The following is an 18,103-nucleotide window of genomic DNA, read 5'->3' as shown; positions in this document are numbered from 1 at the left end:
TCTGTCCTAAGCTAAGCGCAGATTTTAAGTATATCACGAATAATAAAACTTATTTAGCAAGAATGAAACGTTGTATTCAGTAGGCAAAATAGAATATGACTATCCTTCATGTCTCATGTGCTGTTTGAAAGTTAATATTCACTTTCCACTAGATGATATCTCTAAGTTAAGCCCTTGGCGCCCTATAAAACCCAACTATGCTATCTATACTATATAGTTCTATGTGCATCAGTGGTATTAATTGCAGATTAAGCGAACTTCGAGCCCTGATGGTTGGCGCCGCGAATGACTAACAAGCGAACCGCTTTGACACTCGAATTTGTAGTGTGATTTATGAGGATGACACTGGCATCATCAATCACTGTTCAAGTGGAAGGTGATTTAGCTAAACACAAAAAACTGAGACTGCAGGGGAATCGCAATCCAGGTTAGTTAGGCTTTATGTAAATTTCACTAGTAAGGGAAACAAGTTTAATTACAGTCCATCTCTGGGGAGGAGGACGAGCAACCCCCAAGTGCAGTTGAGTTGACCCGGACAACACTTGATTCGATGTCTTGGGTTGTTGATGTTGTTTCGCTTTAAAAAGTTATAAAAATAAGTCGGCGGCGGAAGAGAGCGGCAGCAACCCCCGAGTTCATCCTGCACCCTTTGATTCTGGTCAGGATCGGGAATGGGGGATCTGGGATCGGGGCAGGACCAGCATCATCCCCTGTTTTCCCGCCCGTTCTCTCGTTCGTTGCCAGGGGCTAATGAGCGCCGCACATTAGTTTTAACAACATTTATTATTTATGGGTTTTTCCCTCCTCCTGTCCCGCTCACCCTCGATGCATCCGCATGCCTCTCTCTCACTATTTACACAGAACACTTACTTTGGACGTTACATTTTCACTTGCCTGCATAGTGACGCAGTTGCCGAAATGAACTCAAAATGGGAATTTGCAATTACTCCAAGCGCGGCAAGTTTAATTGGAATTTCGAATCCGGAGCGGCTCGTTAAGGACGTTAAGTCAGGATCTGGGGAATCTGGTATATGCAAAGGTTCGGAGGCGGGAGAAAGGATATGATTCAGTGGTTTTGTTGATTAGTATGACCCATAATGCAAATTTAATATAAACTTGTGAATCTTGAATTTCAATTGATTTCTTTAGTTGAGCTATTTTTGATTAGGTGAAATGATTTAGTTTGTTTTCTAATTAAAGCATAACCAACTGCTTTAAGAGTCATTTAAATCCTAGTAGCCAACATTTTCCATTTAATGCATTTAATATAAAATCAATAAATTCCGTGGCAACTGATCGGAACCACATTCAGTGTCAACACCTTCCGGGTTTCAGGCCATTAGTGGGGATACGATTCATTTGCATATCACTTTACACGTTAGCCTTTGACGCAACGCCAAACCGTTGGGAATAATGAGTAAAAGGTCGCGTTTTTCGCACTTTTGTAGTTAATAGAATTTATTTGCACACATGTTCACATTGGACAAACTACTTAGTCGTATATAAATATATTTACTTAACAGCGAAAGCATATGCATTCTGTTTGAAAACGGGAGACTCATTTTCGGTCGACACGCACATGGCCTGACTTTGACTCCTGGTCGAGGATTGGATTGTGGAGCTGGAATTGGGCTTCGTTTGGGTCGATGTTTATACTGCACTTGTTCGACATGTTATAGGCAAATAGACGATAAGATAAATATATAAAAATAAATGCATTCCAGACCTGCCAAAGTGCCAATTGAAAAACCGCGAAATTCGACAGGGAAACCTGTGCACTTCAGCACAAATGACACACAGAACTGACTCGACTTAGGCTAACCAATTGAATAGAAAATTGAAAAAATCCCTACGCTTTATACAGTACTAAATGTTAATCGTATATGTTAACACTAAACTAGGCTAATTGGTGCTACACGTACATTCTAGATCACGCGCATAGTATGCTTAAGCTTATGGTATATGGACTGATTTGGCATTCTACCTTCTACCAATCTCTGCCAGAAAGAAGTCCCGGTTCGCAGTTGCCGAGCGGAGATCCTGGGAGACTCGGGGATTCGGGGATCTCCGCTGGTGCAAAGGGGGCTTGAGTCTTGGGCACTAGTCTACTAGGTTTGCTGGTCAGTGGTTGAACCTGGACCTTCCCGTGCAGAAGATGAGCTGCGGCTACAAGGGACCGTAGATGGGTTCGGAGTAGAGCACGGCGGGCATGGAGTAACTATACGAGGTGGGTGTGTGCTCCGTGGGAGTGCGTAAGCTTGCCTGAAGACTGCGCTTACTGTGCCGCTTTAGCCTGAAAAGGAATAACAATGAGTTAGATAATGGAGAAGGTCAAGGCCATGCCAAACTCACTTTTTCTTCAAACAGCAGGCTGTGCACAGGGAAACCAAGGCAGCCAGACCTATGAGGGCGGCCAGGAAAACCAGCCAGGCTCCCGCCGAGGTGAGCATTCCCGCAAAAATAGCTGCAGCATGAGTCCTTCTCACCGAGCAAGATTCCACCTCACTAACCCCATAGGCGGCGTATATATCTATCAGTTCCTGACGCAGCTGCTGCGAGTTCATCAGCTTCTGCATCTCGTTGAAGGACAAGGCAGCTCCATTCTTAAACATCTGGAAACAGGAGCTGGTGGCGGTAAAGTCCAGACTCATGTCGGGTCGGGTGAAGACCTGTGTATCCAAGACGTGCAACTCCAATCCCAGGGGCTTCAGTTTTTTCTGCAACTGCTCCTGGAACGGTCGGATATTGTGCTGGATTTCGTTTGGAGGTCGGGCGAAGACGAACTTAAGCAGCGACTTGTCTCGGATCACAAACACCTTCAGATTACTGTGGGCTTGACGTTTGAGTTGTACTGAATTGTTGGCCATCACCCGCAGTAAGAAGTATCCATCCACGTAATCAGAGAAGGAACCTCCAGTTCTCAGTTCCCCAGTTCGATTGTTCAAGGTAAAGAGATTCTGCAGGTTGCCGACGGCCAAGCTGCGACTTCTCTTATAGAACTGTGGCACAAAGGTCACGTTCTCAATGGAAAGACCAACGGGTGGAGCCTCCGCATCGGCATCACTAGCTTTCAACGTGGTCACCACAGTATCAATGGGAACATTGATTCTAATACCAACAGTGGGATCTGGCTGCTCGAATTTCGGCAGGTTGTCGTCGATGTCCAGTACTCGAATGTTGATACGCAAATGTGAAGGATCCTGTCGATCATAGGAATCTCCAATAAACTTGTAGCCAGGTTCGCCCAGTTTTAGACACTTAATCGTCAGAGTAAAGGACTCAACCTGCTCTCGATCGATGGGCTTTTGGGTCTTGAGAATGGCCAGACTTTCGTTGTTTCGCTCTACCGTAAACAATTGTTCATTATTTCCATCGATGATCACGTAATCAATGGCCGCATTCTCGCCGAGATCGTCGTCCAAAGCGCTGAAGTTACCGACAATGGTGCCAGCTGGCTCTTCCTCTCTAACCGACATGCTCAAGGGTCCTGCGTCCTTTAAAAGGATATAAATTGTTATTAGTTGGTATTGTGAATGTTCTCCTAGAACGCTCCCTTTACTTACAACTTCTCTTGCGAATCGCGGTTCGTGATCATCCACATCCAGGACAGCAATTTGAAGGATCCGCGTCACCGACTGCTTGGGCTGTCCATTGTCACTTACTTCCAGCAGAATCCTGTACAAGTCCTTCGTCTCCCGATCCATTGATTGCTTGGTTGTTATCAGTCCTGAGTGAGCATCTATGACAAAGGCCTCGGCGTCTGGAGTATCTGGCAAAATGCGATAAGTAATGGTTCCGGATGGGGTGTTTTCATCATCCGGATCGCTGGCAATGACTTGAAATACTGGAGCTCCAGTAACAGCATTCTAAAAAGATATTGGTTAAGGTTACTTAAAAACGCTTTGAAGATTGTCAATAAATGCCCACCTCTGTGACATTTGCCATTTGTCCCACGCGAGGAGACAAGAAGTAGGGCACGCCATCATTGGCGCTCACATCTCCTATATAGATCCTGACATCAGTGTCGGTGGACAAGGTGGGCTGTTTGGGCAACTGGTTGCCGTTGTCCTGGGCACGAACAATTAGCACATAAGGATGTGCGCGGCCTTTGCCGGTAAGATTGCGTCGGGTGGAGATCAGACCACTCTTGGGATCGACCTTGAAAAGTCCATTGGCCTCACCCTCGTTCACCAATTCGTAGCGCACCTCGCCACCCAGACCCTCATCCGCATCCACGGCCTCCAGCTGGAGGACAAACGAGTCGATCTGCGCGTTTTCCGGAATCACGGTGCTGTATTTCTTCTGGGTAAACTCCGGAGCGTTGTCATTCACGTCCAAAACCTCTATCTGTAGCTCCACTACGCTTTGCTTGGCATCCGTGGGACGACCAGGAGAGTCCTCCGCCTTGATCTGCAGCTGAATCCTGGGTGTGCGCTCCCTGTCGATGGTCTGCCCACTAGCCACGATTATTTCCCCAGTCGTATTGTTGATATCGAATAGCATGGCGTGCTCGCCCTGCAGTGAGTAGATGATCTTGTGGTAGCCCAATCGCTCATCACGGGCATTAAGAACGGCGTCCTTGTCCAAAGCTCTCACCCGGATGACTCGCTCCGGATGAGGCCTGTTCTCGATGATGGTGGCTTGATAGGAGGTCCGTTCGAAGTGCGGGCTATTGTCATTCACGTTCTCCACGGTGATGTTGACGCGACTGACAGTGCTTCTTTGTCGATCGGCACTATTAGCACGGACTTGCAGCTCAAACTCCGGACCAGTTTCGCCCAACGCCTCATAGTCCAGCCGCTTCTTGAGTATCACCTCTCCGGTTCGCTCCGCCACTTGGAAGTAGTCCACCTGTTTGGGTTCTACCAACTCAAAACTGGTGATCGGCTGTCTGCTGACAGGATCTTCCGCCTGCAAAATAAACAGCGCACTGTCGATGGGCATTTCCTCTTTGATCTTAACATCAATCACGGGTCTTGAGCTGGTCCAGCCGGGATTCTTAAACACCGGATTGGTGTCCTGGAAGGACTGCACGTACACGGTAACTTCTGTGAAGTCCACCTGTCCCTCGGGATCCACCTCCGCATTGAGATCTCGCACACCCACGGTGAAGATGATGATGGCGGCCACATCGTGACGAAGCGTTCCATTGACAAAGATCTCACCACTTTGACTGTCCACTCGGAAGGCCTCCTGCAGTCGGTAGTTGCTGCGATTGGCTATGCTTACGCCCGCTTTTGTGGTAGCAGCAACTGGACCAACCATACTGTACTCCAATTTGGAATTAAGATCCTTGTCGGTTGCCTTCACCCGAAGGACACTCTCACCCACGGCTGTCCTCTCGGACACGTACGTCGCATAGCTGTTCTGCTCGAACTTGGGACGTTCATCATTGATGTCCTTCACATTAACATAAACCGTAGTGGTGGCCGTTTCCGGGATAGGAGTTCCGGAGTCCACTGCGTTCACTATGATCTCAAAGCTGTTCATGTTCGAGTCGCGATCGATCCGGGCTTGTGGCGACACAGTGATTAAGCCAGAACTGCAAAATAAATTGATTAGATTTGATTTAAGTTAATGGGTTCGTTCATCTAGCTAATACTGACAGTTCATCAATCTCAAAGTTGTCGTTGGCCCCCACAATCCTGTACCGCAGCAGGCTGTCCAGACCATCCGGATCGTGGGCAGATACAGAGGTGACATTAGATCCTGCAGCGGCGTTCTCGGGAATGGAGACTCGGTAGCTGGGCGGGCCAATGATGGGTAGGTTCTCCATGTTTTGGAAGTGTCCTCGGAAGATGGGCCGTTGATTGCCGGAAATGCCAACGCGTACCAAAACGCGAGTGGTGTTGGACAAGGGAGGAATGCCTATGAAGAATATTTCATAATTAATGATTATTTGCTTTTGAGCAATATGCAGCAAACTCACCGAAATCAGTGGCCGAAACCACCAGTTCGTATTCACCCCTCTCGGTGTCCATGGATCGCGCTGCCTTCTGAATGACAATCTCGCCCGTATCCGGCTCTATGCGGAATACATTTCCAGCAATGCTGTTTTCGGACACAATGGAATACTTAACCCGTCCATTTCCCTGGGTGGGACCATCTGCATCATGGGCACGCACGAAGAACTGGGGTTCAAAGAGGGCTGCACCCTCCCGAATAGTTCGACTGTATTCCTTGCTCTCGAAGTTTGGATGATTGTCGTTCACATCGGTGACCCCGATGAACAAGTTGGCATTGGCCTCCCGCTGCCCTCCATCGATGGCCACCACTGTGAGGCTGTAGCTGCTCTGCTTTTCGTAGTCCAGAGGTTTGAGCAGGTAAACGCCTCCGGTTTCCGGATTCACATAGAAGTTGTCCGCACCGAAGCCCTTGAGCACGTAGCGAACGTGTCCAAACTCACCGGAATCCAAATCAGCGGCTTTTACGTGTCCGATGATCGCGTCCACAGGAAGATTCTCAGCTGCCGTAAAACGATAGGTGCCTTGATCAAACACAGGTGCATTGTCATTAGCGTCCAGCAGATGGATTTCTACTCGGGTTTTGGCCCTCTCCACGCCCTTGACGGAAGCCACAAGATCGAACTCAAATCTTCGAAGGTCTGGATCGGCAACATCGTAATCCAATCGACTAGCATTCAACACCTTGACAACCACAGGTGTCCGGCCTTGAGAATCAGTGGGAGAGACTTCAAATACCCTGGCCGCATTGAAGACATCCCGCAAAGAAAGCTCATAGCGACTGTTCTCGCCCATGTCGCGATCGTCCACGAAGATCGAGAGTCCCGGCAGAGGCATTCCATTAGCCAGATTTTCCGTTATGGAGACATTGAAGTGCGGTCCACTAAATGTGGGCTGGTGATCGTCCACATCGGTGACCACAATGGTTACTCTTGTCAGCGAGTGCTCGGCGGGAATAGCTCCATCGATCAGCTCAGTGGCTCTAATGGAAAACACATATACCCCACCATTTTGGAGGATCTCAGCGTTCTCACGATCCAGTGGCTCTGCGGTGGTCTGCAGTACTGCAGTTCCCTCGCGAGGATCTCCAAACGGTACCAGCTCAAAGTGCCCAAAGGGTTCATCCTCCAGAGAAAGGAATATATCCCTTGGAATGCCCACATCTCCATCTACAGCCTTGACCGTCAGAATGCTCACTCCGGCGGGAGTGTTCTCCGGCACTGTCGCGGAGTACGGAGCATTGGTAAAGATGGGCGGCTGATCCTGGATGTCGATCACATTGATCGAAATGGTGGCCACGGAGGAGAGGCGGTTATCCAAGGCACTGTCCGAGGCCGAAATGGTCAAGATGTACGAGGGACGACTCTCGAAATCCAGCTGCTGCTTCAGCGCCACTCGGGCTGTGTAGTTTCCGTCAGATATTTTCACTGCCCGCACCTCAAAGATGTCGCAAATGTCGTTTTCCTGGAAGAGAAGATGTGCAAAATAAGATATGTACAGAATTCTCTTATATTTGTTATATGTCACGTACCTCTACACACTTCATCTGAACCTCAGCGTTGATGCCCTCGTCCCGGTCGACGACCACAATGGGTGGCTCCACACTGATCTCCGAACCCACGGGCAGGGATTCGCTGACACTGGCGGTGTATGGTCTGCCCAGGAAAGTCGGCTGGTTGTCATTGTAGTCCCGTACAGGAATCACCCGCCTTTGGGAGACGGTGTTGGGCTCTGTGCCATAGACACCTTCGTCTGTTATGCTGATGATCACCTCGACGGTGTCCTGGGTCTCTCGATCCAGCTCCTGGCGCAGGCGCACCACTCCCGTCTCGCGATCCACCGAGAAAACGGGTCCGCTGATACTGTACTTCAGGCGACCTCCTTCCGGATCAGTTCCTGCAATCATAATATATATTTTAATAAAAATTTAAATGGAATTCAGTTGTAAGTAATGAGCATCGATTGTGTTGAAACTTAAGAACTGGAAGAACTTACTCTTCTCTCTTGAATATTTATGGGCTTAATACTATTCGTATAAAAATTACTTTTGAAGTGAGAGAGAGAAACACAAAACTAATTATCTTCCTAACAAAATGTAGTTGTATATAATAAACGATCATTAAATAAAATTTCCGACGCAGATAAAAGAGATAACCACACGAATGCTCAATTTACCAAGATAGATAATCAAAGATATTAAGTGTGGAAAAATGCTCCTCTCTTAACATGACGGCTATTAATTTTTCCATTTATTTATATCAATTCCCCAGAAGATACAGTTCTCTTTGCTAAGTTAAGGTGATCGATGCATACTCCACGTGTGTGGGACGCGTGTTGGACAGCCGGTAAAGTGCAACAAGTTAGTTGGCGATGATGGAGTCCCGGTGTTTGACACGCTCGCTGCTTTAATTACAGGTAATCCGAGCCAGCGTCATAGGCTGTCACTTCGGGAAGTCGTTCAGTGGAGCCGCCGCCGTCGGTTTATGTAAAAGCGTGTGAAAAATGCTAATTCGGTTCCCACAACCTCCTGCGCCGGCGACTTTTCCAGTCGACTGCGGTTTTCCGGCCCCTCGGAACTGGGGCAACTAGTTAGTCGTGGGTCTAACCCTAAGTGGATTGTGTCATTCCCCGGCAATTTCTCTTTCTCTGTGCCCATAGCGTCTAATAACAGGAAATGTATCTACAAGTATTTAGCTTGGGTAGCCGAAAAATTCCAGCTCGGGGGCAACTCGAAATTACTTTAGAAATTCTACCAAAGCAATCATGGAGAAAAGAAAGAAAACAAATGAACCCAGGGAGCTTACAAAAGAAAACAGAGACCAATAAGCGGTCGGTCGACGGTCGGGAAAACCGCTTTTGGCCGACAGATTTTTCAAGTTTGCAGGGGGCACTGGGGAACTCAAAGTTGGGAGCGGGCTTGTGGTACACCGTCAATTGCAGCACGACCACAAAAAAGACACGGCCCAAAGCGGGAAGCAAACAGGCACAGCCGCTCCTCCATCTAACCAAAAAATAAAACATACATACCTCAAGCATTTCCCTGCCCCCCAAGTACCCATAACTTTATTGCTCTATCCCGATTCCAAACTGGATCCCTCAGCATTGGCGCGTGAGTGACCATTTTAACTGTTCAATGTACATAATCATTTTTCCAGCTCACACTTACCCATACCGCGTAATCGCGGAGTATTTGGTGATCTTGAACTGCTCAACCGTGGCTTATATATTAAAACATGGCTTATAGTAATGGATAATCGATATTTAGATGTAATTCCAAGTTTTATGTGATATGTTCTTGCTATAAATATTACTTCTATAACAATCAAGATTTCACCATTCAATATTGAGAGCCCACTTTATAAAAGACAAAAGCAATGGCCATCTGATATCTGCGAAATGGATCTAAAGTTACAAAATGCAACCGATCCATTTGATACTCATACATAGGGTATCTCTAGATCAACCCCTTTCCACTGCTCGATTCTCGCTCGTTTTCTCTTTATGAATTCTCGTGTTCGATTCGAGTGTATGTGTACATACGGTGTGTTTTTTAGGCAATTGGGGGAAAAGTGGAAAAGCTGAATGAGCACTGTAATTGCGGGTACGTGCGAGATGTGGAAAAGCTCTGCTACTTTTCACTTCGCCCAGCATGGATGCTTTCATGAAGGGGGAGGATGTAATTGTTGTGGTTACCATTGTTGCTGTTGATGCGGCAGAAATAATTTGTGATTTCATGCTTGACGGAGCGTATTTGTTAATATTTTGGTTATTATTACACATGGAACAGTGGTTAAGCCGAAAGAAGCGAAAGAAACGCCCGCCATGTGCCAACATTCGTTTTACTTAGTGTTTTGGGTATGGTAAAATGTGTAATTAAGCGGGTATGAAAGGCAAACTCAAGCGGCTAACCGATAGGAGTTTTCTCTGCTGCATTCCGTGCAATTAAATCCTCAAGTTTCGACACCAGGAGGCAATCCCAGCGGACTTTTGGGTTACGCAACGACTGACACTCAGTATTGTCTTGCGATCTCGGATTATGTTGTGCCCGATATGGATTCAGCTCAGTTTCCCGACTCACCGTTTAGGCCGAGCAATTTCCTTGGTCAGGTCAGTTTTTCCGTTTTATTTTTTCGGTGTCTGGTAGACGATTTTCCACGGCACTCTTGATTTCCAACGCACCCAGCCAGAGCAAACGTGTTTCGTATCTCACGGATACCGCTTGCAAAACGAACCAGTCTCCAAATGCATCCGAGTCTCGGCATCGGTTACATTTGCAGGCGGAGTCACTGGGCGAGCATCATCCAAGGCGATTTGGCACATGCTCGGCAACCAGTTAAGACAATGCCCCATCTGATTATGAAGTTGCCGTGGAGCGGCATCAAATTGTAGGCCTAGAGCCGCCGCAGCTGCAAATGTATCTCAATCTCTTAACTGGGCCTCTGTGTTAGGGTGTCATTTGCTGCTGGCTGGAGGAGCAGGTGCCAACTAGCTCTGCCCCGTTGGATAACTTAATTCAGGGGGAGTGGCTGGACCGCCCGAAGTTTATTAAGACTAAAATTTGCCACATTTGCTACAGATATAGGAAAACGACTCTCGATTGATTGCCACTCTCGTTCGGAGTAAAAGTGCTGTTTTCATTCTCTATCTAATGGGAGAATGGGGGCCATTACCTTACCGCAATCTCCATTATCGTGGACTAACACTTATCGGTGGTGCTACGCACAAACGTGTTCAAATGCATTTCCGCCTGCTCACCTATCAGATACATATGTCTTTGGCTGTCTTTGTTTGTTTTTGTTTGTCAATTGATTAGCAAACTGCATTCTCGGGCGAGCTAACTTCAAAAAGACTAGAAACCAGAAACAGAAATGGAAAAAAATCAACAATAAAAACATGAATATCTTGTTGGCTTATCGAGCATTCTTGCAGATCCGCACTGCATATTTCAAGCCAAGTGGCATTATGCAATCGCTTATACTCGTATGCTTATATATCTGACGAATGCGAGATACGAGGGTGCTGAAAACGTGCGGCGACCACAAAAATCCAATACCCCGCACAAGGTTGACCCGAAGTAGGTGGCCCACCCAGACCAATGCGGTCCAAGAAATGAAAGTCACCACTGGTAATTTGAGTTATGATCGAAGCTAAATTACAAAATTATTAGAGCCAGTTTTGGGGGATTGTTTTCTTAAACCGAAAGGGGAATACCCTTTTGAGTAGCGTACTTAGTCAAAGACAAATTTAGTGAAAGTAATGACTGCCTAACAACAAAACTAAAAGCCTGAAAGATAATTATGTCATGATAAATGTTAATTTAATTATGCCTTTTCTGTTTATTTAACTAACATAATTACAGACTTAAAGGGCCAACAAATGATATTAATGGATCATTTATAAGGTCGTATCAGAGGCAACTCATTGTATTAATGGTTTTGCCATTAAAATAAAGAAACCATTAAAAATATGCCATGATAAAAGCTGCATTTTAAAATGCTTTAAATATTTCCTATTTAATAATTATTTAAGCTCTTATTTTGAAGGAAATATAATATCATAGGTATACATCCTAGTTGAGTGGAATGCCATTTTTGAATAGCATTTCAATTCTTTAAATTTCACATACTAAATTGTGTCTAATTCAAGGTTTTTTATTTAAAGATTGCTAGTGAACTATAAATCAATTTTGCGCTTAAAATCAAAGACAAGAGAAAAACGAAATAATAGGTCATTTGTTAATTAGTTCGAGATCGTGACTGAGTCAACAGTTTACTTTATCTAGTTCGAAAGCAGACAGTCTTAGTGATTTGCTTTGTATCTTATTCTTATTATCTTATTCTATACCTGATGTAATCTCAACACTATGTAAGTGTATGTTCTTTTCGGATTACTTTGTATTTAAGTACTATCATTAAGTGCATGTGGCCTTTTTGTTTCCCATAAAAATAGCCCATATATGTAGTTATTATTAATCCCAACTTCCCACACTAGGCCAGGTTTTGATCCACCTCTTTCTTTATTTTTGGCAAAACAAAACGAGCTACTGGCAGTGAAAGGCATTGCCACAAACTGCGTGGGAATTGGGCTATTGGTGTTCATTGTCTTCTGCGATGCAATGAAAGCCGTGAAGCAATTCCGCATAAAATTATGAAACGTGACGGCCCCGTACTACACATGTTGATAAGATGTCGAGCATGCAATCTTGGCCAGAACTCCCCTCCCCTCCCCCTCAAACAGAATTCGTAAAAAACGCGACCTGGTTGCAACTCACCTTTCAGCTGGAAGACGGGACTGCCGACGGGCGTGTTCTCCGAGAGGCTGAATCGGGACATGTCGCCCGTTCCGGGGACGAACTGCGGCGGCTGGTTGACCAGCTGGCCAGCGGTCAGGCTGAGAAAGAGCAGCAACAGCAGCGGCAACATGTTGCCGTGGCTAATTTCAGTGCCGTTAGGTGTATCCGTATCCGTTAGGTCTGAGTTTCGATGGTGTTTACGCGAGTATTTGGCACATGTAGAACGACACAGTTTCGGTACAATTCGATCACTTGGCTCTTGCTCTCTCACTCCGCTCCGCTCGCGTTCTTGGACTGGCCGAAATGCAAAACAAACTCTGGTTATTTATTGGGCCCGAAACAAAGATTTTTCAATGCTAGCCGCTGCACCGCCCCCAGCTGGCCTTGTCGCGGGTTGGCTCAAATGAATGGGATTGGGCTGAACAGCTTGAGTTGAGCTGATCTTGCAGAATCGCTTATCTTAGCCTTGCCGTTTGAACTTTTGCCAGCTCTCGATCGCATTCCGCAAATGATGTGCAAAGCAAATGTAGGTATATGAAACAAAAAAACAAATATTCCGACGAGATCTAAAAGAAATTTAGTAGCGAACAGAAGATTTCACTTTATGCACATGTGAAAAGTGGCACATGATGATGAGGCGGCTGCTGTCCGCCAGTTCCGATCATTGGGCACTTCTCGGCGATTGGCAAACGCGGCGATGATGGCTTTCTTTTGGTACCAACACCAGCTCGTAAGCCAAAGCAGGGGAATGTGCAAAAGCGGCTAAAACAAATAAACACAGGCAGGCAGCCGACTGGTTCAGGTATAGTATAGTATGGTATAGTATGGCATAGTATGGTGTAGTATCCGAGTAGGTATCTATGGGTTCTTGTTTTGGCCGAAAAAGAACAGCAAATGGAGAGCGAAATCGAGGAGAGAAAGAAGGAGAGAGCGGTGGCGAAAAACAGGAAGCAAATGCAATTCAGGCGGCTAGGGCCAATAAACTATAATTTACACTAATGTGGAATGACCATTTGTGGCCAACTATTCCACGGATATATTTTTGGTTTTGGCCAACGCACGCAAAAAACACACACACTCTCAAAACCGCACAACGGATGACGCTAGGGTCCGAAACTTGATCTTGCGCCTTCTTTTGTTTTTGTTTTTGCAGCTACGGATTGCTATAAAGTATCTCGCGGATGCCGATTCGAGTCGAGTTTGAAGCGCGACAACGTCTGAACGCAGCGACGCTCGCTTACCTTCTGGCCGGACTTACCTGTTGCTGCCCGTTCTTTCCAACGAGAGCCACTCACAAAGACTCGGCTCGGAATACTGGTTTTCGCTTTCGGCTCTTGCCGGTTCTGTTTTGCTGCGGGTTTCGCGCACGCGCATTGGAATTGGCAATGAAAACTGGGTGTGTAGTGTGGAGCCCACTTTTGGGCTCACAAGAAAAGTATTTTAGGGATAGTTTATTCCCTATTTTTCAATTAAAACATCTTGGTACGTGTAGAAATTAATTGTTGTACTGCTACCTTCAGGCAGCCTTAACCATTATATGTTTAAGGAATAGGAATTAGTAACAACAATTTTTAATTATTTACAAAGATACATATTTTATATGTTTAAATATTTATTGACAACTAATACTAAGAATTAGGGTATCTATTACGACATGATCTAAGATGATAGTGTGGACTATTTTTCACAGATATTACATATGATACCGGATAAGAATCGATAGCACCGCTAAATTCGTCTTTATATATTATTTAAAATGGATTCAAAACGAATCCAAATACAGATGGTAATACAAAAACATGAGAGAACGCTATAGTCGAGTTCCCTGACTATCTGATACCCGTTAGCTTTTGTAGTACCTGAGATCTCGACGTTTATACGGACGGACAGACGGACATGACCTGATCGACTCGGCTTTGATCCCTATCAAGAATATATATTCTTTCTATGGTCGGAAACGCTTCCTTCTGCCTGTTACATACTTTTCAACGAATCTAGTATACCCTTTTACTCTACGAGTAACGGGTATAATTACATACAGGGATGTAAAATACCTAATGCGCCCAATGCAAACCTGAACTGCAGTGAAAGTGCTGCCAATTTGTTGTCAGTCTACATAGTACACAAATCTACGCATATTATATGAACCCACTACTGACAAAATTAATTCAGATTAAATGCCCAAAATTTAAATTGAATAATAAAAAGCCTCTAATTATATAGAATCAGATACGTTTATATAATAGTATTATAAATATATAAAACATACAATTTAGCTATATTTCATTTAATTATTCAAGGTAAATAAGTCCTTGCTATGGAGAACAGCTAGCCCTAACTTAGTCTAAGTACAACTAGCGTAGTTAGTGGTTAGAGAGCATCGTCCACCTGGAACTGTATTAGATCCTCGACGGGAAAGCGGAAGAGCGAGGCTGTCTGGGCCTCCGCTGCCATCTGTTCGATATTGGCGTTCTTTGGATAACGATAGTGCTCATCCGCAGGTGTTTTCCTATATCGATGATCCTGCCGAATGCCGCCAAAGGCGGAAGGATCTGGGAGCTCAGCCGCCACAATAGGATGCTCAAAGTCAATCAGCGGCAGATGATCGCTGCGCGAAATGGTGCTGGATCGATTGCCGGGCAGGGATTGCAAATGTTGCTGTTGTGTCGCCTGATGTTGCTGCTGGGTTTGATTATGGGACGGATGTTGTTGCTGCTGCTGCTGCTGTTGTTTCTGCAGACCAGGGCCACTGCCATTGACTGCCTGTCTGGGTTCAATGGGACTGGGCGGATTGGGTGGCAGCAAGTCGTTCGAGTTCATCATGTTGCGTTGCATGCTGTGATGGTAGAATGGATTGGTGGAGGCGCGAATTGTGGCAGTTGGCTTCTGCTTGGGGAACACGTTCAAGTGCAGCATAATGGGGCTCGTTTGGCTCTCCACCTGACCCTGACCCTGTGCAGAGCCCTGTCCAGAAGTCTGTCCGTAGATGGGCTCATCGGGATGCACGCTCTTCGGAGGCGGAAACTTGTGGACTTGGTTGTGGTACAACGCCTGCTGCTGACTGTATCTGGTAGCCTGGTCAGGGAAGACTACGGGCTGTTGGGTGGGGAACTTGAAGGGGGTCTGGTAAATGCCCTGGCCCATCTGATAAGCGGCCGCCGTGGTTCCAGTCAAGGCAGCTGGCGAGGGCAGGGCGTAGTCTTGCTGGAAAGGATGTCGCATAACCGAGGCAGGACGCGAGGGCGGCAGCACAGGATATATGTCCAGATTGACCTTGAAAGGAAGCCTTTTCAGCTGCGGCTGCCGTGTGGCATTCAGTGCGATTACAGGTGCTGCAAAGTGCTGTGGCACGAAGGGATCTGCCACAAAGTGCTGCTGACTGCCATGCTCCAGTAGCTGTTGCTGCTGTTGTTGCTGCTGTTGTTGCTGCTGCTGTTGCAGTTGCTGCTGAAGCTGTTGCTGCTGAAGCTGTTGCTGCTGTTGCTGCTTCTTTTTCTTCTTCTTAGACAACGGTTTTCCGTTTCCCAGTGGCTGCATGGCCAACAGATTAACATCCTGCGGCGAACGGGGCTTGTAAGGATACAGTTGATCGATGGCCACCCTCTGATGGGGCATAACAGCGGGATTGTACCACGGCATGGGCATAGACATCATGGGAAACATGGGCATCGGAATGCTGAACTGCATCTGCTTCTTGTTGCGCTTCCCGCGGAAAAAGTTCCCAATGCCACTGGACTTAAGGTTCTTGAAAGTGCCTGCGATGTGCAGACCCGTGGGCATCATCACCATGGGTGGCAGTTTGCTGGGGGCCAAGCCGCCGATGTGCAGGTGCTGCAGTATATCCTGGATGTTGTTCAGCTCGGGACGACCCTCACCCTTGGTGAACTGCTCCGGCATCGGACCCTCGTAGGGAAAGTGGAACGGCTTGGGCTTGAACTCTTCCTGCCCCCGAAGAGCGCGGGTTCCCGGCGTTTCCGAGTACTGCCGTCGTAGCAAACCCTTTGTGGGCGGCGGCGGCGGAGAGGGCGAGCCCAGGGACAACTGCATGTCCTGGGTGGTGAGGCGCGGGGGGCGTGGCATCTGATCGCGCAGCAACCCCCTCAGAGGCGTCATGGTGGCCGATCGCTTGGGCAGGCGCTCGTAAACATGGGCGTCGTCCGGTTCGTGTGACGATGTTGCGTGTTGCTGCCGTTGCGCTTTCGTGCGCCACGTCCCGTAGATGGGTGCAACGTTGCTGTCGGCACGCTCCAATAAGTAGGCGGTTTCCCCAGCAGCTCCCTGCGTCGCCTGCATCTGCTGCAGATGCAGCTGCAGCTGATGTTGCTGCTGGCGCAGGTACTGCTGCTGCTGCTCGTGCTGCAGTTGCTGCAACTTGGCCCGCATCTTCTCGATGTCTGTGTCGCTGTCCGAGGGCTCCGTCTCCGTGGTGGGCTGGGATGGCTCGTCTGCTGAGGACTCAATGTCGTTCGCAGATTGCTGCTGCAGATGCTGCTGCTGGTGCTGTTGATAAAGAGTGGCTGCTGAGGCGACCTTCACTACCATGAGAGACATCTGCAGGCACAAGCAAAAGGAAATCAAAGATAGTGGGGTTACATGTGCTTCAAGATAATTGGTTGTGTTGCCGAATAACGAATAGCGTAACTTCAAATTAAAAATGGGTGATGTACAATTACAGCTTCAATCTGCTCACATCAAGATTTTCACGTAATTGTTACTTAAACACATAAAAGGGTTGCAATTACACTATACTTTCTAATAACAAGAAATTACTTTTGTACGACAGTGCGTAGGATAGAAATATCCTTTTAAGCTTTTTGGTATCTCCTCATACACTTAATAACATCATCTAGAGCTGGAATAGCTTTCAACTCACAATTGTGTACCCCAGGATCAGGCCCATAATCCACCGCCTGCCTTTAGTCCCGCAAGGATCCAGTCGCGTTCGAGTGTCCCGTTGTCCTTGTCCTTGTCCTTGACCGACTGCCGACTGCATGAACATCTTTCCGGGATCTGCTGCTCGAACCACTCGGCTTGCCTATCGCTTGATAAATGTGGGCTTGAGCTTCTGCCTCATCGCGGATCGCAACGATGACTGAGTGCAACCGGGCGCTGGCGGCGCCTAAAAAGCGTCGGTTATATCGGCCCAAGTGCAACAGCTTAATTAGAAAGTTTAATAGAGTTTGGCTGCGAAAGCAAAACAGCAAGCTGCAGATAGACAAATAAATTAATTGCTCAGGCGAATTCGTGCTCCCAGGCAAGTGGAAAAGAAAGAGATATTAAAAACGCATTGACCATGAAAATCTGCAGATAGCTGCGAAGTAACTAGAAATATCTTCGGGGGTAATGAAACCGAAGTGGTTATGCACTGACGAAGGAGCTAACTGTGTAGCTATATATCGTTATAATACTTAATTAAAGCTTCCAAAAATGAAATGATAAAAAATTATACAAAAATACAAGTTCGTATATTTTAAAATTTTATAAGTTCAAAAAACACATAAAATATATCAAAAATTCGACATTCATACGAGTATTAGTATGGAAATAAGATTATTTATGGTAAACTTGTGTTTGAACCCACTCATATGAACATTTCGGACCCATTAACTAAGCTAACGTGTTTCACATCCACAACTTAAATTGTTAGAGACCAGAAGTGGAGGTCAAGGTTAACTGTCTAACCTGCACTCTTGACTTCGCATGGTCGTGGAAACCTACATTTAAGATACCTCTTAAAAGAGGAGGGACCAACCAGACCACGAAGTCTCCCGGACATGTCGTGATCCCATTTCCCGGTTGGGAGAGAAACATAAAATATGGTATTATTGTTTGAGTTTGGGTGTTAAAC

General features: G+C 46.5%; 2 protein-coding genes across 5 annotated transcripts; both read right to left on the bottom strand.

The window, feature by feature from the left end:
• Positions 1 to 1,440: 1,440 nt before the first annotated feature.
• LOC6534342 (protocadherin Fat 2) lies at positions 1,441 to 13,503 on the bottom strand. Of its 4 annotated transcripts, none has more exons than XM_002094986.3 (9): positions 13,250 to 13,503; positions 12,235 to 12,549; positions 7,495 to 7,859; positions 5,930 to 7,427; positions 5,607 to 5,868; positions 3,928 to 5,542; positions 3,564 to 3,866; positions 2,353 to 3,494; positions 1,441 to 2,293 (listed from the first exon to the last, which is right to left on the bottom strand). In XM_002094986.3, exons 2-9 carry the CDS (start codon positions 12,383 to 12,385, stop codon positions 2,167 to 2,169), a joined length of 5,463 nt encoding a protein of 1,820 aa, XP_002095022.1. In that variant the 5' UTR covers positions 12,386 to 12,549; positions 13,250 to 13,503; the 3' UTR covers positions 1,441 to 2,166. The 4 variants fall into 4 exon arrangements, with proteins under 4 accessions (XP_002095022.1, XP_015050583.1, XP_039229854.1 ...); XM_015195097.2 differs by having other exon boundaries at positions 13,317 to 13,503; XM_039373920.1 differs by having other exon boundaries at positions 13,332 to 13,503.
• A 1,044-nt stretch (positions 13,504 to 14,547) lies between these two features.
• On the bottom strand, positions 14,548 to 17,376 carry LOC6534341 (alpha-protein kinase 1). The gene is made up of 2 exons (XM_002094985.3): positions 17,129 to 17,376; positions 14,548 to 16,806 (listed from the first exon to the last, which is right to left on the bottom strand). The coding sequence occupies exons 1-2, from the start codon at positions 17,252 to 17,254 to the stop codon at positions 14,626 to 14,628; spliced, it is 2,307 nt and encodes a 768-aa protein (XP_002095021.1). The 5' UTR covers positions 17,255 to 17,376; the 3' UTR covers positions 14,548 to 14,625.
• Positions 17,377 to 18,103: the final 727 nt, after the last annotated feature.

The sequence above is a fragment of the Drosophila yakuba genome, chromosome 3L (assembly GCF_016746365.2).
Source record: "Drosophila yakuba strain Tai18E2 chromosome 3L, Prin_Dyak_Tai18E2_2.1, whole genome shotgun sequence".
NCBI lineage: Eukaryota > Metazoa > Arthropoda > Insecta > Diptera > Drosophilidae > Drosophila > Drosophila yakuba.
This window is presented reverse-complemented; position numbering and strand designations above follow the sequence as displayed.

Excerpts from the sequence above, each read along its gene's own strand:
- LOC6534342 (XM_039373919.1), bottom strand. The coding sequence starts at position 12,385 with ATGTTGCCGCTGCTGTTGCTGCTCTTTCTCAGCCTGACCGCTGGCCAG. Across the intron at positions 3,867-3,927 it reads AAATGGCAAATGTCACAGAG|AATGCTGTTACTGGAGCTCC; the intron begins GTGGGCATTTAT and ends ATATCTTTTTAG. Across the intron at positions 2,294-2,352 it reads GCCTGCTGTTTGAAGAAAAA|GCTAAAGCGGCACAGTAAGC; the intron begins GTGAGTTTGGCA and ends ATTCCTTTTCAG.
- LOC6534341 (XM_002094985.3), bottom strand. The coding sequence starts at position 17,254 with ATGTTCATGCAGTCGGCAGTCGGTCAAGGACAAGGACAAGGACAACGG. Across the intron at positions 16,807-17,128 it reads TGATCCTGGGGTACACAATT|ATGTCTCTCATGGTAGTGAA; the intron begins GTGAGTTGAAAG and ends TTGTGCCTGCAG.